The sequence below is a fragment of the Leucopleurus acutus genome (genome assembly GCF_964270905.1).
Source record: "Leucopleurus acutus genome assembly, chromosome: 19".
Lineage (NCBI taxonomy): Eukaryota > Metazoa > Chordata > Mammalia > Artiodactyla > Delphinidae > Leucopleurus > Leucopleurus acutus.
Genome location: NC_139161.1, coordinates 21,400,281 through 21,426,369, shown reverse-complemented (window position 1 = coordinate 21,426,369; position 26,089 = coordinate 21,400,281). Strand labels below are relative to the sequence as shown.

The window sequence follows — 26,089 nt, the reverse complement described above, 5'->3', positions numbered from 1 at the left end:
CTAGAGAAATCTTAATACATTCTTGGGTTTGCCTGAAAGTTTTATACTAATAATGGTATAAGCAGTTGCTTCTAAATTTTTATGCAGCTTTTGAATTCTTAGGTTACTTAGGTGATAAAAAGTCCCATGGATGCTATTCTCTGAGTGTGGAAAATTAGCACTCTTCTAATAGTTAGTTCACTGAGTTATTCTCTGAATGCAAGGCTTTCTGAGTATTTAGGTAGAGAGAGTATTCATGGTCAAACACAGGACCTCCTTATGGAAGTTAGCCTGAGCATGCACAAGATGGAACAAATTCAGAAAGCTTCTGTTGTCTTCATCATGGTCTTCCATATGCCATACACAGGAATAGACAGTAGGGAAAAGAAAATGACAGTTAAGTTTCTAAATATATGATTTATTTGAAACATAAGATGTTCCAATTTCCCTAATAATATGTAACTAGAAGACTAGTTAGTGATTTTCCCTAAGTCAGACGTTAACCATTGAAATCATGGAATTATATTTAGAGCTCTGAATTAGAAATCAGAAGAAAAAGATGCTGGTCCATGCTTTATTGCTTCTAACTTCATGACCTTGGGCAAGTCAGGTAATTTCTCTAAGCCTTAGTTTTCCCATCTGTAAAATAGGGTTAATTATCCTGTTGGGCACCTAATAAAACTATAAAAATTTATATGTGTAAACTGTACAAATAAAGAATATTATGATGATTATGATAGTTGGTTAAGTATGCAAGTTAAAATTTTTTGCTGTGCAGAATTGAAATTAGTTCCTTTCAGAGCAGACTCTTCAACTTTACATTTTCCATTAAAACTAATACCAGATTTTAAAAGTGACGAAACCAGGAACTAAATATATCTCATGGAAAAACAATGTCTGATTTTTCTATTTTTAGCTTGGATATAAAAGTCTACACAGAATTATCTATATCTTAAGGGGAGACTAGAATGCACTTTACTCACAACTGAGCACCATCTACATGCATACTCACCAGACAGAACTGATTGTAGCATTTCCATTATCACATACGCAAATGCATTTGCCACACTCTGGAGGAAGTTATTTCTTTCCACTGGAGTGCTAAAGACTTTACAGACTTTTTGCATCATTTTAACTGCCCAATCCATGCAGTATAGTTCTTTCTCACATACCTGATTTAGACATACAAAGCATTATGGTAAATCTTTATTTGAAGAAAGCGGTAGAATTTGAAAATGGTATTAACAATGACCGTTTATAACTTTACAGAATTTAATACATATAACATCATGTTGAGTCTATAAATGGGAAATGCACTTATATCTAATACTTCTTTGCTTTCAAATGGTATAAATTTAGTGGGGAAAAGTGTGAAGTAAAAAAAGCCTGGTTCAAGATTATCATAGAAAAAAAGATTATCATAGAATATTTGTTTATTAATGTAAGAAATAATATTGAAAACAATTGTTAAACATATGAAAAATAAGGCTCCTGCTCATTCATTCAATAAGTGTTTATTGAGCACATGCTAAGAGCTGGGGATACAATGGTAAGCCATAAAGACATGGCCTCTATTTTCAAGGAGTCCAATGAGGGTGACAGACAAACAATTTCAACAGGCAAGAGAGCCCTATGGTGACACCAACTTTCCATCTTGAGAGTAGTAGGGAATATTTCTCTATTATTTAAAAGATAGATAAAGTGAAAATTACATGTTTATAGGTAAAACTGACTGAAAGGAAAAAGGTTTATTTACTAATATCTTAAATGGTCAATTTAACTCACATAGCCAAATAACATAGAGCATGAAAATAAACTATATAGTACTGTAACTAAATAATGTTAACCTGACAAGAAAGATATATTGCCTACTTATTATGTGTAAAGCACTGTACAAGGCACTATGAAAGAAATAAGTGGCATAGTCCTGGATTTCAAAGAGCTTGCAATCTATTTTGGGAGATGACTTACCCCACACATACAGTGGCCTTAGAACACCACTGGTAAATGAAGATAAAGAGAAGACAAATCTGAGGCCATTTAGAGAAAATTAATGACCAGAGTTGAGACGTTAAACAGAGAAGACTTTCCGGAGAAGGTTTCTCCACCCCTAGCGGTTTCCTCTCCATTCCTTTTACTACAGTGTGGCCAAACTCACCTTCCAAAAACGTAAAACTGACAATGTCTCCCTGCTTCCTAAAACTTGTCAGCAGTGTGGCTCCTGTGGTTCAAGCTCCACAGAATGGTCTACCAGACCCTGCCTTACCTAGCCTCTCCCTTCCTATCTAAACTTACCATCTCCTCCTCTTCTGCACATTTTTCCCTTCAGAAATAATACTGAACTGCTTATAGTTCCCTGATATAGTCATGCAGCTCCAATTCTCTCTTTCCTTTTTTTTGTTTTGTTTTGAGGGCCTCTGCTTATTAAAATAAACATTTACATTTAGAATACAATTAATTTAGTAGCTTTCTTCACATTTTAAAAGAGCCACAGAGATTTCATTCATGTTTTAAGCAGTTGAGTTGGTGAAGATCCTGTCTCCATTTTGTAGAAAATGGATTACATTCAATTATTCCTCACAACAGCCAACTGAAGATTATTCCATTGCTTTTGAAGCACTGGTTGAGCTGGCATCTGTGATGGAAGCCAAATAAATGAGATATCTATGCAACACATGCAGGTACATGCTTGAATAATTGAACCCCTCTGTCTGGTGAACACTTCCTATTCATTTAAAAAACTTATATCTACTGGAATTGGGGAAGCCCTCTCTGTACTCTATGCCCACCCAATATTGACTCCTCTCTGATACCTTTGTATCTTTTTTTACATATTTTTGCACTTATCACACTGAATTTATTTATATATACTTTGATATTGCTTAGAAGACTGTAAGCAGCTTTTGGTCAGGGATTTGTTCTATTAATTTCCACAGTCCTAAAATCTCTCACAGGTATGGCCCATAGTAAACACTCAATTTGTGTTAAATACATTTTTAAATGTTTTTATTTTGAAAAACATTTTAACTATATAAAAGTAAAGAGAGTAGTATTATGAACCCCTAGTATCCATTCCCTAGCTTTAACAATTACTAATCTTGTTTCACTTCTACCACCACTCACTTACACCTTCTCTCCCTGCTGCCCAGGGATTATCCTGGAGCAAATCATAACGGATGCTTTATTTCTAAATGGAATTTAAGGGAAAAAAAAGAATATAACTTGGCAGAGCTGTATAATGACAATCCAGATATGAAGTGGGGAGAGGTTAACACAAGGAATGATTCCAGATATGATAGTTTATTATATAAATTAAAAAATTTTTTAAATATATAAAGTATATATAAAAATATATACTTAAATACTTATTCTTTCAAAATGTTTCGTACATATTTCAGTTCCTTCAGGGCAGCTCCCTAGTAGGTCAACTATCATGTTAAACAATTTGCTAGAAAAAACTTATTTTATACTTACCAAAGCCAAAAAGACTATCAGCCTTGCCAGTTCAATGGCCCGTCCATTCATAGCTTTACTAGCCATGAAAGTGAAACAGACGCTGTTCCCACTTAGGATTAGGAGATGTGCATTATTCTCTAGAAGCCACTCACGGGGAACCACTTTTATTAAAGAAAGAACAGTTATTTAATGAGAAATTACACAACAGCTATAGTAAACATCATTAAATACATGCAATATTATATTACTTTATTGGAAATACAATCAGTGCCGAGGGAGAATCTCAGAAAAAATGCTTTAGTTTTCCGATTACAGCATTCAACCGGGGACAGAGATTATTTATTGCCAAGTCACAGCGACTCTCACAAATATACTAGTAATACAGTCAACGCATTTCTCCTACACATAGGTCAACAGACAAGGTGGTGTAATCCTGCTAAAGAAAGAAATCTTGTAAACTTTAGAATCTAAAGGATTATGCAGGAATGGGAAACATTGTTTCATCTCGCCCGTACCAACAGGAAAGGGCCTTCTTCTTACCCAACATTCGGACGTGTTTCTGAGAACTTCAAAATGGGAATAATTAAGCTAATTAAATTATGAAGCTTTCAAATAATAGCAATAAATACATATTTACAAAATTGGCAAGGAAAATGGAAGGAAAGTAAGTTGATTATATGCATTCTCTTCAAACATAAAGACAAACTTTAAATATTTTAAAGCATTTAGTGATTTCTAATAGGCAGTTCTTTTGTTACCTATAGAGTTGTCCTTACAATTTTAGAAATGTATTCTAATAACAAATTTCTATTACTGTATGTGGTAAATAATTCCTTTTACCTGATAGTTCATCTACAAGACTGATAACATCATCTGCTGTCCATTCTTTGGTGCCTGTATCATACAGTAATTTAATGGCATCAGCCAAACCTTTCAGACTGGGTTCATCTGCAGGTCCTTCTATCATTTTCTGCCAAACCACCTGTCCTGAATGATAATTGAAACAAAAGCTAGGCTATGACAGAATAGTTGGCTTTGTGATAAAGACTACACAGATTGTTTAAAAAGGAAATTGGATTGCATAACGGAATCCATTACTTGTATATGCTACTTTCATTTTAACTTTCATAATGAAAGATCAATTCTGATAACAGTATAAATTTTAATGTCTCTGACTGATGTGATGAAGCACAGCAACAATAGCTAAATGAGGAAAAGAAAAGGTAGTTTCACCAAGCAAAACACTGTTTCTGGTTCAAAGATAATGCTACCCCATAACAGAAATTAAAATAAACAATTGATGTAATCTTACTAAAATGAAATAAAACCTAGTGATAGACTTCCAAAAAGAGAGCATGCTGTATCTGAGAATTTTCCAGACATTTATATCAAAACAGAGTAATCCAGTCAATTTTTTATTATTTACCTCTGACCAATTTCTCTTTGTGAATTACACACACAAACAAAATTTGATCCCAGATTGGCTTCCTGCTGCTACTCAACACACTTTAAACTAGTTAACTCCTGATATAAGGCAGTGTGAACTAAATACATGCTTATTTTAACATTCATCCAAGCAAAACTTAATTAGAAAGGCCAAAAAATTGCAAAAAATAATATGATGGACCCCAAATTAAGTAAAACATCAATTCTGACTACCACATTGCTTCCCTTGCATTATTAGTCCCCTACAGCAGCAAATATAATCTTGAGTTAAGATAATGTTTAAAGGGTTTCACTGGTGGCACAGTGGTTGGGAATCCACCTGCCAATGCAGGAGACACGAGTTTGAGCCCTGGCCCAGGAAGATCCCACATGCCTCAAAGCAACTAAACCCATGCACCACAACTACTGAGCCTGAGCTCTAGAGCCCGCGAGCCACAACTACTGAGTCTACGTGCCACAACTACTGAAGCCTGTGCGCCTAGAGCCCGTGCTCCGCAACAAGAGAAGCCACTGCAATGAGAAGCCTGCACACCGCAAGGAAGAGTAGCCCCTGCTCACTGCAACTAAAGAAAGCCCGTGTGCAGCAACGAAGACCCAACACAGACAAAATAAATAAATAAATATATTTTAAAAAATAATAATAATGTTTGTTTGTTTGTTTGCGGTACGCGGGCCTCTCACTGTTGTGGCCTCTCCCATTGTGGAGCACAGGCTCCGGACGCGCAGGCTCAGCGGCCATGGCTCACGGGCCTAGCCGCTCCGTGGCATGTGAGATCTTCCCGGACCGGGGCACGAACCCGTGTCCCCTGCATCGGCAGGCGGACTCTCAACCACTGCGCCACCAGGGAAGCCCGAAATGCAGTTATTTTGGGTAAATCAGAGATGATGAGAATATATTTGGAAATGGCCTGCAGCAGAACAATTTCTGTCTTGATGCTTAAGTTATATACAAGTCAATGTAGTATATACATTTACGAAACATGGTTTACTTATTAGGAATGATGAAACTAAGCAGGTACAAAAAGATATGTTTCCTAAAGTGAAAGTAATTAACCAATTTTGTAACATACATCCCAAAGAAATGGATGCTCACCATCTTGAGGAGCTACTGGTCCGAAGATGATATACAGTAATCTTGCCTGATTCACCATTGGCCATGGTTTTAATATGCACGTCAACCAAAATGCAGAATCACTTCGACGGGTCCAAGGATCAAGAAAAACGTTCCTACAGAACAGTCTGATCCATAACTCCAGTTTTGTGGCAATTCCTATGAAGACAAAAGCACTGTAAACAATTCTTCCTAGAAAGATTGATATGCATATTGGATAGGTCAAGACATACATCATTAAATGCTTTGTACTGAGAGTGTTACTTCATTTTACTCTGTAAAAATTTGAGATTATCAAGGAACTACTTTTTTTAAAACAACTTTATTGGGATACAATTTACACCCCATAAAATTTACCAATTTAAAGTGTACAATTCAACTTTTTTTTTAGTATATTCACAGATATATGCGCCCATTACCAAGTAAATTTTAGAACATCTTGATTACCTCAAAAAGAAACCCTGCTCTTTTAGCTATCACTCTCCTATCCTTCTGCCCTTTACCACACCCAGCACTAAGCACTACTTGCCGTCTCTATAGATTTTCCTATTCTTCATATGAATGAAGTCACATAGTAGGTGGTTTTTTGTGACTGACTTCTTTCCTTAGCATGTTTTTTTTTAATACTTATTTTCTATTTATTTATTTGGCTGTGTTGGGTCTTAGTTGTGGCATGCGGGATCTTTTCATTGCAGTGCATGAGCTTCTCTAGTTGCGGCGCGTGTGTTCCAGAGTGCGTGGGTTCAGTAGTTGTGGGCTTAGTTGCCCTGTGGCATGTGGGATCTTAGTTCCCCGACCAGGGATGGAACCCACGTTGCCTGCATTGGAAGGCGGATTCTTAACCACTGGACCACCAGGGAAGTCCCCTTAGTATGTTTTCAAGGTATATCCATGTTATGGCAAGTATCAATACTTCATTCTTTTTATGGCCAAATCATATTCCATTGTATAGATATACCACATTTTTTATCGATTCACCCATCGATGGATATTTGGGTTGTCTCACCTTTTGGCTATTATGAACAATGTTGCTATTAACATTCATGTACAAGTTTCTGTATGGACATATGTTTTCGTTTCTCTTGAGGATATACCTAGGAATGGGATTGTTGGGTCATATGGTAACTCTATATTTAATTATTGAATAACTACCAGATTGTTTCCAAAGTGACTGCACCATTTTGCATTCCCACCAGCAATGTATGAGGGCTCCAAATTCCCCACATTCTCACCAATGCTTGTTATCTGACTTTTTGGTTCTAGCCATCCTAGTGGGTATGAAGTGCTATCTCACGTTTTTTTTTAAACAGCTTTATTGAAATATATATAATTTACATACTGTATACCTTACCCTTTAATGTATATAATTCAACAGTTTTTGATATATTACATTATTTTCCTAAATTGTGGTAAATATATATGATATAAAATTTGCTATTTTAACCATTTTTAAACTATACAATGCAGTGGCATCAATTACAGTCACAGCGTTGTTCAACCATCACCACTGTCTTACACTAAAATTTTTCATCTCAAACAGAAACTCTGTAACCATTAAGCAATAACTCTGCATTCCCCATCTTCCCACATCCTGGTAACCTCTAATCTACTTTCTGTTTTTATGAATTTGCCTGTTCTAGGTACCTCACATAAGTGGAATCATACAATATTTGTCTTTTGTGTCTGACTTATTTCACTTAGCATATATTTTCTTTTTTTAATTAATTAATGTATTTTATTTTACTTTTGGCTGCGTTGGGTCTTCATTGCCGTGCATGGGCTTTCTCTAGTTGCAGCGAGTGGGGGCTACTCTTCGTTGCGGTGCGCAGGCTTCTCATTGCGGTGGCTTCTCTTGCTGTGGAGCACGGGCTCTAAGCACACGGACTTCAGTAGCTGTGGTACTTGGGCTCAGCAGTTGTGGCTCGCAGGCTCTAGAGCGCAGGCTCAGTAGCTGTGGGGCACAGGCTTAGCTGTTCCATGGCATGTGGGATCTTCCCGGACCAGGGCTCAAACCTGTGTCCCCTGCACTGGCAGGCATACTCTTAACCACTGTGCCACCAGGTAAGCCCCTTAGCATATATTTTCAGTGTTCATCCATGTTGTGGCCTGTATCAAAACTTCACCCCATTTTATGAGTGAATAATATTCCATTGTATGTATATGCCACATTTTGTCTATTCATTCATCTATTATGAACACTTGGGTTGTTTCCAGTTTTTGGCTACTGAAAATAATGCTTCAGTGAACCCTGGTGTACAAGTATTTGTCCTTGTTCCTGCTCTCAATTTCCTTAGTTATGTACCTAGGAGTGCAATTGCTGAGTCATATGATAACTCCACCTTTAGCTTTTTGAGGAATGTCCAAATTGTTTTCCCTGGTGGTGGTACCATTTTACATTTTATATTTTTATACCATTTATGTTCTACTTACTTGTAGATAAGACAAGTGTAAATGGAAAGTCTGCCAATGCACTAAGGCCATATGTAAGTGTCTCCTGATGTGTTAAGTCAAGTAACACAGAAGTTTAGAGGAGAGAGATTATTGCAGGTCTGAGAACATCAGGAAAGGCTTTACAGAGGAGGTCAGGTAAATTGGGTCTTAAAGGGTAAAAAGGAGAGATGGTATTTCAGGAAAAAGAGAGAATGAATAAAAGGTATGAGGTAGAAATGTGTAAGACATGTCTGAGATACAGTGAGTAGAGCAATATGCCTATGTCAAACTGATACAGAGGTAGTGGGCAATAATTTTGAAAAAGTAAGTTAGGATTAGAATATGAAGGCCAATGTAAACAGTTTGGGCTTTATTTTGAAGATATAAGGAAGCTAATAAAACTTTTTGATCAAGAGAGAGACATGATAAATTAATTTTGTTATTGTTTCATTGGGCTTCTACGTCTGCCTTTAAAATAAAAATCTGCCATGATTTGTTTCATAATGAAATATTTCAAGCTGACAGAAAAGCAGAGATACTATAACAAACACTGTGTACTGATCAGTTAGCTTTGTCAAATCTTTATTTTTTTGCTATATTTGCTTCAGATTTTTAAAAATAAATAAAACATTCTGATATAGTTAAAACTTCTTGTGTATCAGTCCCAATCACCTTCCTCCCCAGAGGTAATCACCATCTTGAATTGGGTTTTATCCCTCCTGTATTAGTCAGCTTTCTCTAGAGAAATAAAACTAACAGGATGTGTGTATATACATAGAGAAGGATTTATTTTGAGGAATTTGCTCATGAGGATTCTGGAAGCTTGGCAAGTCCATAATCTGCAGGGTAGGGTGGGAGGCTGCAGACAAGAGAAGAGTTCTAGTTCAAGTCCAAAGGCAGTCTGCTGGTAGAATTCTTTCTTGTTTGGGGAGGGGAGTCTTTTTCTGTTAAGGCCTTCAAGTGATTGGATGAGGCCCACTCACATCATGGAGGGTAATCTACTTTACTCAAAATCTACTGAGTTAAATGTTAATCTCATCTAAAAAATAACTTCAAAGAAACATCTAGAATAATGTTTGACCAAATATCTGGGTACTGTGGCCTACCCAAGTTGACACCCAAAATTAACTATCATACCTCCCAACTATGTTTTTATACTTTTTTACATATGTATATAACCATAAAGAATATATAGGATTGTTTTGCATGTTTTTAATATGTATATAAATGGTATCATATTAAAAGCATTGTTTGGTAACCTTTTTTTCTCAAATTATATTTTGAGATTTATCCATAGTAAGACACATGGCTCTAGTTAATTCATTTTAACTACTAATGTTTTTTTTTTAAATAAATTTTATTTTTATTTTTATTTTTGGCTGCATTGGGTCTTCGTTGCTGTGCATGGGCTTCTCTCTAGTTGCAGCGAGCGGGGGCTACCCTTTGTTGTGGTGCGCAGGCTTCTCATTGTGGTGGCTTCTCTTGTTGCGGAGCACAGGCTCTAGGCGTGTGGGCTTCAGCAGTTGTGGCACGTGGGCTCAGTAGTTGTGGCTCGCAGGCTCTAGAGCGCAGGCTCAATAGTTGTGGCGCACGAGCTTAGTTACTCCGTGGCGTGTGGGATCTTCCGGGACCAGGGCTCGAACCCATGTCCCCTGCATTGGCAGGCAGATTCTCAACCACTGCACCACCAGGGAAGCCCACTACTAATGGTTTTAATTGTATAAATATGCCATAATTCATTTATCCATTCTCCTGACAACAGGCATTACTTTGTTTGCAGCTTTCCCTGGTTACATGCTGCAATGCTCATTCTTATACGTCTCCTTGTGCATACTGTGGGAGTTTCTCAGAGTGAAATTGCTAAATTGTAGGGTTCTTTTAATTTTTTTTTTTTGGCTGCACCGTGCGGCATGCAGGATCTTAGTTCCCCGACCAGGGATCACACACAGTGGAAGCATGGAGTCCTAACCACTGGACTGCCAGGAAAGTCCCTCTTATAATTTTTAAAATATGAACTATTTCAGGTATATATAGTAGTTTAAAAAATACTATAATGAACACCTTTGTATCTTCCACCAGCTTAAGGAATAAAATATTATTAATGTGGTTGAAGCCCTCTGAGAGCTTCTCTTTCTCTAATCACAGGCCACTTCTGCCTCACTATCTGATTCAGTGTTTATCATTCCCTTACATCTCTTTGTCTTTTTACTACAAGCGAATGCCACAATTTATTTTGAAATACACTTTAGAACTTTACTTATTTTTTTCTATTTTAATCTCTGTATAAGGTTATCTCTGAATTTTAGTTCTTTACCTGGTTTGCTGCAGACAACTGTCTGCATGTTGCGGGAGAGATTAGTCAGCTCACATAAGAAGTTATAAACACGATGGCACTCAAGTTCATCCCATCCTGCTGTTAAAGTCTGAGGATGATAAAGGAAACATTTCAGATGTTCAAACCATCAAATCAAAACATAAGTCACTATTGCCTTATGACCATAACTGCTGTAGTATAAAATCGAGGCAATGTGCAATTTTTATCCACTATGGAACTGTTCAAATTCGTAGGAAATTTTATATAAACAAAACCTAGAAATGCTCCAAAATCCAGTTTCTTTTTGGTTGCATAGGGAGTATCTTTTCAGGGAACTAAATGGTACTGAATCCTGAACTCTGACAGTATAGATACAACTTTAGACATCTGACTCACAACCATACTGTGGCTTAGTTTTAGACTACAGTAGAACCCTTTTGGTCCCCTCTAGCTATCAGTTATGATATTGCTTACAAATGATAATGACCTCATTTTAATGTGACAATTATGAGCATTTATTTACGACATTTGGGTGTGAACAAAAAACAATTTTTATTAGGACCAAATATAGTAATTATCTTTGAGGAGACCAGAATGTACAGTTAAACATATATGAAAAATTCAAATGGTATTCAACTATATGTAGATTTTGAAAAAGTTGATTAATCATATCAATTTTTCTTAAAATAGTTGAGCTATATTTCAGTAGTTTAAAAATGAATCTTATTCTCTTTGGAAGGACATAATAGAAACTGCTAACAGTGGTTACTTCTGTTGAAGGGAACTCTGTGAACAAGGAACAGGCCTGGGAGGAGACTTAATATTCACTTTATACCATTTTGTACCTTTTGAATTTTATATGAATACATGGGCTCATATTACCTGTTCCAAAGGGAAAAAGAAAAAGCAGAAATCTATCTATCTTGGAAGAGGGCTAGAAGGAGGGCCTATGCCCCTGGAATCTGTACATGCAGATGGTGGCTGGCTGGCAGGATGGGTTATAAGCAAGACTGTTGTAAGATTGTTGTAAACCTCATAAGGTTGCTGTAATATTTAAGTAAGTTAATACATGTAAACTGCTTAGAACAGTGCAATATATTAATAATATATTGAACAGCATTAATAATAATGTTATTATTATAATGTTTATAATAAAATAGTAAAAAATGTTCTTAAAATCATGCAGTTGATTTCTTCCCCCCCCCCAGGTTTACTGACATATAACTGATGTATAACATTGTATAAGTTAAAGACATATAACATAGTAATTATATATATATAGCAAGATAATTACCACAAAAAGGTTAGTTATCCCTATCATTTCCTATAGTTACTATTTTTTTAATACAGTTCATTTCTAAGATCACATCTTAAATAACTAGCCCAAGACTTAAAACTCATTGCACACACACACCCTCTACCCCACAATATTTCTAGTCATTACAGTTGGCTGGAAACTTCAAGGACATGGGTATAGAGCAAATAAGTGTTAAACATTTCTTACCAGTGAGAAATCCAAGAAGAAAATCTGAGGTGGCAAACATATTATTGGATTAACACATTCTCAAACATTTACAATGTTATTTTGTTTTCTTTTTAGATCATTATTACTTTTATTATCCTATAGAAAGACAGATTACATGCTCTACTTGATAACAGTTCAAAAAGAATTCCTTTTCTTCTTTCACTAAAAAAAAAATGTACCTGTAAAAACATGCCGTAACATGGTAATCCTAAACATTGCAATGGAGTTACACAGCCGTTAAATTTAAAACAGGAAACCTGTGAAGAGAACAACTGTTAATTCCTCCTTTTCACTGCAACTGTGCAATGATTTGACATTCAAATTTAATGGAAATACGCAAGGATTGTTTTCAGTCTAAACTGAAAATAACTAAAACACTAAATAACTGATTAGTCACATGTTATATAGGTGGGGATTATGAAATATAAAACAAAGTCTTTGCCTCAAGGAGCTCACACTTTATTTAGAACAATAAGATATACATACATGAAATTAATTTTATATTTCAGGATAAAGTATGTATAAATGCTAAAATGACCAAATAAACATATCAGATACAATGAAAGCAGGGAAAGGATAATTTTGAGAATGATTAAAAAAGCTTATGAAGGATGTGAAACAAGCAATGTCTTTAAGTAGGATTCAAATATAATCAATAGATAGTATTGGTGAGGGAAACAATAGGGCAAAATGGTATAGAGGTAAAAATTTTAAATATTCATTTGGACAGAAAGATATGAGCAGCTTAATTAGGCTCAAAGTAGTAGAAAGTAAGGCTGCACTGTCAGGGGGAACCCCCTAAATACCACCTGTGGACTTTGGACCTTATCTTGATGAAATTGAGTAGCCACGGAAATATTTTTAAAAGCAAGAAAATTAATTTGATGTAAGTGATTCAGCATTTAGAATGTCTTGGGAAGTGAAGAAGTGAATGGCAGAAAGATCATCTTGGAAGCTGCTGCAATAACATACAGCTGAACTCAATGCAAACACTGACATGAAAAAAGCCAAAGGACCAGAAACAGTTTGCATACTATTGAGTGTAAAACTGAATCAGCAGTATTAGATATATATTGGGTTTATATAGTAAAACTCAACGTCTAACAGAGATTATGCCCAAACATATTGATACACATTTCCAAGTCATAAATTATCATAAAAGGTTTGTCATTTTATGTATTAAAAATAGTTTTAACACAAATATTTAAATAGTAAAATGTTAACATTTGGAAATAATTTTCATTTTAATAAAATATCTAAATCACCACTTTAAAACAACCTCAGAATTCCCACATGAGGTAAAAATACTTTTATTACTCCGATAAACCTAATAAACTTGAATGATGTACTTAGTGATATGTAAAAATTATTTTATAATAAGTAAAATACTCCTATACTACATTTTGGTGTTTTATAATCTCTGAGCACTTGGTAAAGTATTAGATTATCATCAACCAACTTTTTAGTACCAATTCATGAAATTCCACTAATTAAAGATAGATTTAAAATAAGTATAAGACATTAATAATAAAATATATTTACTGGAAATCAAGACTGTGAGCTAATTCAGAAGTATGATCTTACTTCTGCGAGTATCTTGTGAATGTACTTCAGTCTTTCCTTTGTGGGTAGCAGCAATGTACATCTTTTAAACAGTAGACCTGAGAAAGTAAAGAGACATATGAAAAAATGACAACAATGTAATTAACTTAAGAATATCTATAACTCACAGCATAATGTTTCCTGAAAGTCAAGTATACGATAGTGGATTGTGAGCTGATAGAGTTTTTAAGAGGAAGTTTGGGAGGAAGGGTGCAAAACACATATATGGTGTTTACCAAGTGACTCTGGTGTCCACCTAAGAGGCTATGGCATAAAATCTTACAAAAAATTGTGAAATTGATGGTATAGTACAGATATGAGAAAGTGTTCAGATTTTAAAAGATACAATAACCAAACACAAAACAGGGAAACTCTGCTGTCTTTATTCCATAGAAAACATATTCCAGTACCTCTTAAAATTAAGCTCATGTCCACCATGAAAAATGTTTTAAGAGTTGCTAATGGAAAGAATGAGAAAAGAGATTTTGTACTCCTTTCTCCAAATACAAAAACTTGAAGTCGTAAGTATTTAAAATTTCAGAGATTAGAAGTCGGTTTTTCTCTCACAGAAAGTATCCAGTTTGGATGAAATATTTATCTCTTCCTTCAGAGATATCCTTTTATGGGGCTTGCATGTTAAGAATGTATAGAATTTTGTGTTTAGATATTTAAAAAAGAAAAAAAAACCTTCAATTTCCCAGTGAGATATGTAACTTGAACTACAGTGACAGGAAGTGTATGGTTATGATTTATTTCCTCTAAGTGTTCTGTTTTCCTAAAATGGCAATACATTGTTAACATTCCTATAAGGCCAAATGTCCTCAAACTAAAAATAAGATACATGGTAGGAAAATATATATCTGAATATCATGACTTTCTTCAGTTTTCATCTTCTCTGCATTTACTTTTTTACATAATATAATAACTACTTTATATATAATTCTGTAGACTCTATGGGAATTGAATCTATTTTTAGAAGTTGCTATGTTTGGGCAACACATGACCAGAATTGAGTTTTAAACATAAGCCCTCCTTATTATTGTACATAAAAAGACATTTTCAGTGTTTAGTTTTCAGGCTGAGTTCTCTTCCTTTCATGTTTTGGCATCCAGTCCCATGGCATATCATAGCTGGGGAATTGTAAGCTATAATTGTATGTTGGTTGCTTTTTCTAATGCAGAACGCCTATTTTTAAGGGTTTCAATTTACCATAAAAACCAATTCTGGCTGGGCTTCCCTGGTGGCACAGTGGTTGAGAGAGTCCGCCTGCCTATGCAGGGGATGCAGGTTCGTGCCCCGGTCCAAAAAGATCTCACATGCCGCGGAGCAGTTAGGCCCGTGAGCCATGGCCAATGAGCCTGCGTGTCCGGAGCCTGTGCTCCGAAACGGGAGAGGCCACAAAAGTGAGAGGCCCGTGTACGGCAAAAAAAAAAAACCCAAAAAACAATACTGGCTGACTTATTTATTCTTTTAACACAGGTGCTCTGCTATACCCTTTAGAGACTAACTTCTTTAATTTCTTCCCACTAAAATAGAGTCAGATGTAATGTTCTTTCCACACTGGCCATCTGCTCTGTTTTGTATGAAGAAGCAAATTAAAATTTATAATCCTTAGAATGGAGAATTCTGAAAATGTTATTTTAATGTCGGAAAACAAGAACAGATCAGATAGGAATGGCAACATGAGGAAATGGTAAGTACATCAAACATTTGTCTAAAGAATTAGTCATAAGCTAGGTGTCTGCACAAAATTTAAATGGAAGGTTGAAATCATTACATGAGTAAAACCATTTTTAAAAGCTAGCTTTTGAGATCAATACATATTTGTATTTTTAACTGAATTATCCACATAATTGTCTTAATGCTATTTTGTTTGTTTATGCAATTGAATCTGGTCAGGGAGAAAAAATTCTTTCAAATTAAAACTAAAGAATAAGTTTTTCCCAAGTAGCCTTCCTCAGCATCCGATGATATTGGAAAAAAAGATATTCACAATAACAAGAAGCAAAAAGTAATTGCCGTATTCTGTTACAGGCTTCACAAAGCCTAATCATAAATACTGAAACCAATAACATTGTAACCAGATTACAGACCTTTCATTTAGCCTTACTAAGTATACCTGTCAAATACACTTTGGTGTATTTACATATCTATATAGTCTTATTTTATTATCTTAAAGCTAGGCATCCTTGGGCTACTAAAAGGTAACTTACTCTTATGCCTTTATTTACATCTCAACATCACTCTGATATTTAATTTTATTGCCATGTTTTGGTTAATTATAAGTAGCTTCATAATTAAACTGGTGTCATTAGTCAAGTCAAAATTAGAATTTTTTTTCAGCACTCTTAGGGAGAATGAAATCAATGAATGGGGTAAAAGACATAAATGATTACAAATCAAGGGAAGAAATTGTCCAGAATTTCTTTTGATAAGGTTAATTTAATAATAGCATTATGATTTATTAGTAAATATGCACAGTGCTTTAAAAAAAAAGAAAACCACTGTTTCTGATAAGAGAATAAGTGATTTTTCACAATAATATGCTTAAATTTCTATTTTAAGAACTAGATTATGGTTGAAAGGGAAAAGCAGTACAGAGATAAAACTCATTAGATTCACAGGAAGTAAAGCATAGAAAATACATCAATTTCCTAAACTGGCAAGCCACCTAGACAATAAGCACAGGTGACATTGTATCCACATGAAATCACAAGGACTGACACTTTAAAGTGCATTCTCTCATCTTTAAATATAAGTGTAAGGGACTGTTATTAAGGGAAAGTCCTTACACTGAAGAGTAAAAGCATCATAGAAATAGGAAGTATTCCATTTCGCACAGGCCTTACAGAATTGTATAATAAAATCCCCTTAATTAAGTATAGTTCTTTACTTGTTACAATTCTCATTACATTACATAAATTACCTAGAGATCTGTAGTGTTCCAATATAGTGGAGTTTTGTCTCCTGTCAGGCAGGTCAAGGTTATGAAAGTCCTGTAGTAAAAGTCTTTTGCTTCCTGATGAGGTTGAGATATAACTAATAATGTGCTGGCTGACTGTTTTGGACACCATGCTTAGCACGCTGATATCCTTCACTATCAAAAGAAACATATATATACATATATATATATATGTATATATATACACACACACACACACATATATGAACGGCTTAAATACAAGAACATCACTATTAGCACAATCTATTAATTTATAATAGATTAATAACAATAATATTAATACTAAATAATAAATAAATAATAAAAGTGGGGGAAAAGGAAAATCTTAAAATTGTTTTAAATCTAGTTCTCAATGAATTAGAAACATTGGGATGTAACAGTCAAATTACCATGTCATTATAATTAGAAGCATGTTTTAAAGCATTTGAGTATCATATTTTCTTTAAGTAGCACTTACCTAACACTGATGAAATTTTAAAAATAAACAATGTGAACACCATTAACATTCTAGCAGGGCCTAAGATGACAAACTAGTTCTTGGGGAAAATAAAACATTCAATTGTCCATGTAGCCTACTCATAGTCCCCAAACCTCACCTGACAAACATCTTAAGATTATTTGGAATATTTCCAATGGCAAGGCTTTAAAATTTCCAAGCGTTGATAAGGGCTGAGAATCTGGGTCAAGGATGTTGGAAAAACGGTTGGATCGATGATTACGACGTCTGTATTTCTGGTTGGGAATCAAAGTGAAACTGGTATTTACTCTAGATGCCATTTTTTTTCTTATCTCATGAATTTATCCTGATTAGAAAAACAAAGTAAAAGAGACAACGAAGAAAGGAAATCAAAACGGTGAAGAGCTGTTGTTTTTTAAAATGGAGAGGTTCATACATTGAAGGGCAACAGCTGTCTCTTTGTATTTACAAAACTTTTAATGTGATGTCCAATTTATGGAGTTCCAACCAGTAGAGTCTATTTATTCATCTCAGCATGATATGAAATACTTAAATCCTTTCCCTCTTAGCCAAATATTTTAGATAGAGCTTTAGCAGAAAATGAGATGTGTATTTGGATGAGATATATTCTAAGAAAAGAAATGTGACATTTTTATGTGACATTTTTAAAGGGGCTTCCCTGGTGGCACAGTGGTTAAGAATCCGCCTTCCAATGCAGGGGACATGAGTTTGAGCCCTGGTCTGGGAGGACCCCCTATGCCGCAGAGCAACTAAGCCCGTGTGCCACAACTACTGAGCCTGCGTGCTACAACTACTGAAGCCCACGCGCCTAGAGCCCTTGCTCTGCAACAAGAGAAGCCACCGCAATGAGAAGCCCGAGCACCGCAACAAAGAGTAGCCCCAGCTCGCCGCAACTAGAGAAAGCCCGCGCGCAGCAACAAGGATCCAATGCAGCCAAAAATAAATAAATAAATTAAATTAAATTAAATTAAAAAATAGAAATGTGATATTTTTAAAAAGTAAAAGATTTAACACAAAAAAATAACAAATTTAATATTCAATATTTGTCAATTAGTATGTTGCTTTTACAATCTTTACATTCTTAAAAAAATCTAAGTATTACTGTAATATTAAAAATTTGTAGTAATGTTTCTCTATTTCTTTAAAACTGAGTACTGACATGTTTTGTTAAAACAATAAAGACAAAAGAGATTAAAAAATAGAGATTTTAGTTTACAGCTTTTAAAATTTACTAGCTCTAACAGATTAAGATGATTGCATTATGATTACCAATTATGTGCAATGAAATCAAAGTTTTGTAAAACTAATAAGACTAGAATAAATTAATAATTGCTCCTTCAATTCCACTTTTGGTTAATAGTAGATACTAAATAAGTCTTAGGAAGGGCCTACACGACTTATTTCAAAATGAATATTTCCTAGAAGGAACTTTGTTAAAATTACTGATAATTTACTTACACGAAACAATAATTCTTTTAAAAAATGTTATTCATCACACACAGTGACTTTGTGTCACTCCTCCTACAATTCAGAAAACACTGTCCTTTGTATATATACATGTATAGGTACATATGCATAAGTACAACTCCAATCTAAGGCTCCTTGTTTCTGAAGGAACCACTAAGACAGCTCATCGAAGAGTTACAATATATCTGACGAAAATGCATTTTCTCCTTTTGTCAGAAAATTTCTAAAAATCACATTGTTACTTATTCATCTAAAAGGTTACCTGTCAACTTATATCAATTTAAAATCAGCTATATATTTGAAAATGTGGCCAAGAAACTTAGTGCTTAGTGAAACGCATACTGTGAACCTCCTTTAAAACCATACTATACATAGCGCTCTGCTTCAGCATTCAATGAGCATTGAATTTAGCAGATATTTTAAAATAATCATTAAAATTACACAAGTAACATGTGCATTGTCAAAATTTTACAAAATACAGCAAAACAAAAAGAAGAAAATTAAATTCATTTGGTTTTTAACATTTAAAATTAAGCACTTTGGTTTATCATTCAGAATTTTACATATACATTTCATTTTTACAAAAAAAGAGGGAATCTCTGTTCACACTATTTTGTAATCTGCTTTTTCAGTTTTAACTGTAATTAGAATTGTAATTTCCTTCCATGCCAATAGATACACTTCTGCAAGTACATGTACTGATATTTTAAGAACTGCATGGGATTCCATCAAATGGAAGAATTTTAATTTATTTAATCCATAAGATTGTTTTTAACTTTTCACAGTAGGCATTTTAAATCATTTTCATTATAGGAAAATATACATCTGGCCTAGGATTTGTTCTGTTTCTCTGAGGACCAGGTAACCTGGGACTTGGGTGGGGGCCTGTGGGCTCTTCAGAGACTCACTGACATCCAATACCCAGGGGACTTTAGTGTGTCAACTACACACTATATACATTTTTAAACCTCTGAGAGGATTAAAACACAATAACCCAAATTCTTCTAAAACTGAACTCTCCTCTTACAATTCTTTATTTTCCTCAGATCTGAACGTTTTGGGGGAGATAGCAGGCTTTTCTGAAAACCCTGAAGGTGTAATTCCAAATTATTTCTGGTTTCCTCTCAGCCCTCTAGAGAATGAGAATCACGAGCCCAAATAATCCTAATAAGATGATGTTTCGGGCTTCCCCGGTGGCGCAGTGGTTGAGAATCTGCCTGCCAGTGCAGGCGACACGGGTTCGAGCCTTGGTCTCGGGGTAGCCCACATGCCGCGGAGCAACTGGGCCCGTGAGCCACAGTTACTGAGCCTGCGCGTCTGGAGCCTGTGCTCCGCAACAAGAGAGGCCGCGATAGTGAGAGGCCCGCACACTGCGACGAAGAGTGGCCCCCGCTCGCCGCAACTAGAGAAAGCCCTCGCACAGCAACGAAGACCCAACACAGCCATAAGTAAGTAAATTTAAATCATATGGGATTCTAAGAAGACCTCTGCTTTAAAAAAAAAAAAAAATGATGTTTCTACTCCACGCCACTCACTCTTGTCCACGTATGAAAGGCTTTGAGGGCTCTCTTGGATGAACTTTCCCCCCCTTTTCAGAGAAAACCGTCCAACAGCAATTCACTAGGATTTCTACTTTGTTTTAACCTAAGAAAATCCTTTGAAGAGACCCACCCCCATCTGCTCGGGAAGTAGCCCAAAACATCTCCAAAGAGGTAAACTAGGGAGGCCATAAAAGAGAAACTGGTCAATATAAGACTGGTCAAACCACACTGTGGTGCATTTTTGACCCTCTTCAGCCCATGTAAAGATGAAACTATCTCCAGAAAGCATTGGGGGAAAAAAATCTCTTTTTACCACAGATTTTGACAGTTTTCCGGCTAAAGGGTCACAGGAAAATGAGACTTAATCGTTTTGCCCTACCATCCTCAAATTTCTTAATGTTTAAAAAAAATATTTCCTCAAGGTTTTGCCGCCGTGAAGAGGGAAGTTCCGGCTCGTGTCAGCTCCAGCCTCTCAGGCACCCCCTTGGCCTCGAGAATATTTTAGAATCCTCCCAGGAGCCCCTTCGGGAAGGAGGCCCCGCCCCCTCATGAATAGCAAGAACCTTGGCTCCCATAGTACCCTCTTTCCTCAGGGATATTTTAGAACCCTCCCAGGAGCCACAGCGGCAGGGAGGCCCCGCCTCTCATGAATATTTAAAAGAACGACACCCACAGTGCCCGCCTACATTATGAATAATTAACGAGGACGAGGCCTTGGGAGCCTGAGCTTAGCCCAAAGCCACCCTTTGCTTCAGGCTGATGAGAGTAAGGGTTGGTGCCGTTAGAGACGCGGAGGGGAGGGTGCAAAACGAAGAGCCCCAACCTGGCGCAACACACATCTGCTCCAAACCACTTCCTTTCCCTTTAACCTAGTTTTTCGCCGGTATTTAATTCCTCCCCCCACCCCGACCCCCCCGACCCAGAAGAGGGTAGGTTACAAGAGCTTTCATGAAAACTTCTGTTGGGAAAAACCTCCAAACGTTCCTTTTTAAACCTATCTGGGTGCCTAGAATCAAAGGAGGGTGAGTGCCTCTGGCATCTCAAGATGGGGTCCAAGACAAATCTTCCTTGCATGGTCCTCCTCCCTTAAAGATTAAGTTCTCAATCATTTATTTATTCAGTAGCTATTTGTTGAAACCTGCTCTGGGTCAGTCACTGGAGTAGGCCCTAAAGATACAACAGAGAACAAGATATATAAGTTTCCTGCCTTGATGGAGCTCATTAATCTAATGGGAAATATAGAATAAACAGGCAAAATAAACTGCAGATGGAGAGCAGTGTTTTGGAGGAAATAAGGCAACAGAAAATGAGAAGGTTGGGGGTAGGGAGTGTGCACCTATGTTAGATGGACTGGTCAGAAAAGTCCCTTTCAGGAGGTTACATTTAATTTGAGAACTAATGGAGGAGAAGGAGCCAGTCAGGAGAAGGGCTGGGAGAAAATGGAACAGCAGGAAAGATCTTGGTATGTTCTAGGCATTTGCAAGACTGGCTGGTTGAGTTTAGTGAGCAATTAGGAGTGGCCTCATGGGGACCGTGGAGAAGGCAGCATAGATGGGGATGTGCAGGACCTTAAATGAGGGCCATTTTCGACCCCCAGAAGGCTCTCTATACTCCTGCTTTTGGGGACCCACTCCACATTATATCCAAGAAATTAATATGTACCCACATCCCTCAGTAAAATAAAATATATAAATAACTTCATAAAGGTTGAGATGAAATTTAGGATTGATTGACATATATCATGCAGTTACAAATATTCATTAATTTTGACTTACAAAGTTTTTTGGAGCCAGTTCCTTTTTTTCTCCCCTGTCTCAAGCATTTTTTATTAGGTCTGCGACAAGGTCTCAGCCCCTATGCTGTGGGCTATGAGTGCCTAGTGGATACCAAGGTACAGAGTGATGAGAAGTTTGGATTTTATTCAAAGTGTCATGGAAAGTCATGGAGGAGTTTTAAGCAGTGATACAATCTGATTTACATCACTTAAAGATTGCTCTGGCTTTTATGTGGAGAATGAACGAGGTGGGTGAGAGCAGAAGAGGTAAGATATGTTAGGATGTTGTGCAGGGCTGGAGTGGTGGCCTTGGAGAGACAGGTTTGAGATATATTTTGGGGATAAAACTAACTGAATTTGCTGATGTATTGGATATGAGAGGGAGGGGAAGGAAGGAGATAGGGATGATTCCCAGGCTTCTAACTTTAATAAGTGAGTGGATGGTAATCTCATTTACTGTGATATGCCAGTGGGGAGGAGATTTTCTAGCCGAAAATTAAAAGTTTAATTTTGCAGATGGTAAATTTGATATGTCTATGAGACATCCAAGCGAGATGTCAAGGAGGCAGTTGAACTACATCTGGAGGTTGGAGGAAAAAAATCTGGGCTGGATATATAAATTTAAGAGTTTTCTGCAATAGAAGAATAGTGACCTTCAGAGATTGGGAAAAGGAAGACAAGTTCTCCAAGGAGATTGAAAAGGAGTATCTAGTGGAGTAAACTGGAGAAAACCAGGAGAGAATGTAGTCGCAGAGAAGGCTTGAAAGGGAGTGCTTCAAGAACGAGAGTGGTCAGCTGGGCCCGGTGCTGCTGATTTCAGCCAGGTGTCCGCTGGATTAGCAATCTAATTTAGGTAGAAGTACTGTGTGTCCACCTTGTCATTCCCCATCTCAGGAACCTATGGTGACTTTGCCTTGTCAGCCACATCAAACTCAAATCCCTCTGCCATTTCTTCAATGTCCTCTATAATCTATTCCTCCTCTATTGGTTCATTCATTATTTATGATCCATGCTCATTTTCTGCCAAGCCCCGTGTTAATTGCAGGGTAAGTATGGATTCTGTCTTCTTGTGGCTCATGGTCACAAGCACCCATCCTGGAGTAACATGTAGCAGGAATCATATCTGCTATTTCAGCGAGGATGGGGGGGAAGGGGGAGAGGGATGGGAGGAGGTGTCTCTTCTTCAGCAGATTCACCCCCACTCTTTGTGCTGAACCTTCCATCAAAAATGACTTCCTTTCTTTCTAAATCTTCCTCCAGGACCCACTTTAAGATTGACACCCTGCATAAAGCTTGTTTCTTCAATAAGTATGCTTTCTCTCCTAAACCAGGCTGTAAACTTCTTGAGATGCCGTGTATCTCTTTTGTATCCTTCACAGATGAAAGAACAACAGACACAGAGATGGAGCTACCACGGGCCTTTGGAAAATTAAGCTTCAGAGCCTCCTACTTGCATAGGTCCCTTCCAAGGCCCCATACTTAATTTTGTATTCATAAACAGTAGGTGAAAATTGAAGACATATTTGCTGATGGTCTCTGAATTTACTAACTTCAAATATTTGTTGATTTATTAAGCTTGTTTTATTTATAGGACTCTATATGAGAATTGTAGTTACTGCTTATAGAATTCCCTTGCACAAAAGCCTTCAGTGGCTCCTTACTGCCTTTAATTAAATCAAAGTTTCCCAACCTGGCCTTCAAGGACTGCTTACATGTGGCCAAATTCTATGTCTCCAGCCTTATTTCCCCCAAACTGAACCCCTCGCTGTCACCTTGGTATTGTTTTTCATACTGATTTCTCTGCTCGGAAAGGTCTCTTCCAACTCTACCTTTTGACTTCCTAAGATAGCCTTTAGGCCCTTGCCCCTGGAAGAGAGGTCCCTAGATGAACCAAGTGACCCGAGAGCTTGTTAGAAATGCAGAAACTCAAATGCAGCCCCAGACCTACTGAATCAGAAACTGTATTTTAACAAAATCCACAGTCAAGGTTGAGATATACCGACTTAGGCCATTTCGAAGGCCACCTCCTCCTTTTCAACCCTTTAAAATCCCTAAAGTGAGAAATGTTTTTCCTCTTTTGATCCTTCTTCATTCTTTGCTGGTACTTCTCTATGGTCACTTCATTCGGCCTTGAATCATGGTTAATTATGTACAACTCTTAGTTTTCCTGTTAGATTGTGAGCTCTCTGAAGGCCGTAACAGTGGAACTCAATTTAGGGATGAGTTAGTTGACTTGGTCTTTCTCTCGCTGCCCTTCTACATCCCCATATACACGTGTAAACCTACCCAAGCCTAGGTGGTGCTAGTGCTGTTTTAGTTGTTTCTCAGAATTTTGCAAGGATCCATATGTAAATTGACTCTCAAATGTGCCATGTGTGGGAGGGAAAATCTGTTGCAATTATTTTTACTTAATAAAATGAGCATTTAACTATTATTTTATGTTATGAAAGCCTAAAATATCATTCCCTTTACCTTTGACTGCTGCTGAGTGATCAAATTATATCTTAATCCCTGAATTCCAGAGTAGGAGGAGAGCTGATATAAATTATTCAAAAACAGCTCGTTACTTGTAACATTACACAAAAATTTTAGGTAACGAAATTCCACAAATTTCTTTGATTAAAACAATATACAGGTTTCTTTTCCTTAAAAATATTAATTTTAAATTCCTACAAGAAATCAATGTTTATTGCAGAAAAATGTAAAAATATACATATTTCCCCCCCACCCCCCAAAAATCAACCTAACCTTTCTACCTGGAGATAACCACTGATATCACTTTGGTACATCTCCTTCCTGTTGGAATCTTTCCTGGCCAATAAATATAGATCTATATCACCCCTTTTACTAGTTACATGGTATTTCACTATAAAGATATATCGTACATTTGTTTAATTGGTTCAGCATCAGTAGTTTGTTTCCAATTTTTTAATATTAAACAGTGCTGCAAGGAGCACTTTGTATATTCATCTGAGGATAAACTTTCTCAAATTCTGGTTTTAAGAAGATAGCACTTAAAATTAGGATAAGCTTCAAGTGATAGAAAACTCCAAACTACAGTAGCTTAAACAAGATAGAAGTTTATTTTTCTTATATAAACAACGTTTTGAGATAAGTAATCAGGACTGGTGTGGCAGCTCCACAATCATCTGGAACCCAGGCTCCTTCTATCTTGTTGCTCCACATCCTCAACCTGTGGCTCCCACCTCATGGCCCAAGATGGCTGCTTGAGTTCAAGCTATCATATTCACATTCCAGTCAGCAGGAAGGAGGAAAGGGGGAAGAAGGGACTTCTCCCTGACACTTCAAAGACTCTTCCATTGACATGGATTTGGCCAGAATTTAGTAACATAGTCAGTCCTAACTGAGAAATATTTTGGAGGGCCCTGTGCCCAGCTTAAAAATAGGGGATTCTATTACTATATAAGAAGGGAAGAGCAGATATCAGAGTACAACAGCAGTCCCTGTACAAAAAGTAAGCACATTTTCCACATTTTACTTTCTGATTTCCCAACCCTTAGTGAACAGTTTTTTAATGTCCAAATGAATCTAAGAGGCTAAATCAATTTCCTGTTGGTTCTTGACAGAGAAAACACATAGTTGGCTTATATCTTTTATATAATTGAAAATAACTAAAGCTACTTCTAAATTCCCTTCTTTAGACAAAGTAATTTCCTTTCTAATTTGATTTCCTTGGCATTTCCAAATCCTATTCCATCCTTCTGATATATTTCTCATCTTCTCTTGATGTTGCTTTATTTTGGTCCCTAAGTCTGTTACCTTTTCTTCTGACTAAATCATAATTGGTTGAATTGAATTGAAACAGTTATTTGTCCTCTACTTTTGTGCATTTATTTCTTTAAATACTAAGAGTAAAGCCCACAGACTGAGGACTTTTTATCTTCTCTTTTGTCCTCATTTTTTTTTTATGGAAAAGATGGGTATTTTCTTTTTTGACTCTTCATGTTTAAAGACTAGTCAGCTGAATCACAAAAATTGCAAGC

General features: G+C 36.4%; 1 protein-coding gene across 1 annotated transcript; it reads right to left on the bottom strand.

Annotated features, from left to right (window-relative positions):
* Window positions 1–216: 216 nt before the first annotated feature.
* On the bottom strand, window positions 217–17,602 carry FBXO47 (F-box protein 47; the record flags this gene model as incomplete). The annotated part of the gene is made up of 10 exons (XM_082861532.1): window positions 217–326; window positions 980–1,151; window positions 3,454–3,596; window positions 4,276–4,422; window positions 5,975–6,151; window positions 10,737–10,845; window positions 12,441–12,518; window positions 13,846–13,922; window positions 16,790–16,960; window positions 17,422–17,602. The coding sequence occupies 10 exons, from the start codon at window positions 17,600–17,602 to the stop codon at window positions 217–219; spliced, it is 1,365 nt and encodes a 454-aa protein (XP_082717658.1).
* Window positions 17,603–26,089: the final 8,487 nt, after the last annotated feature.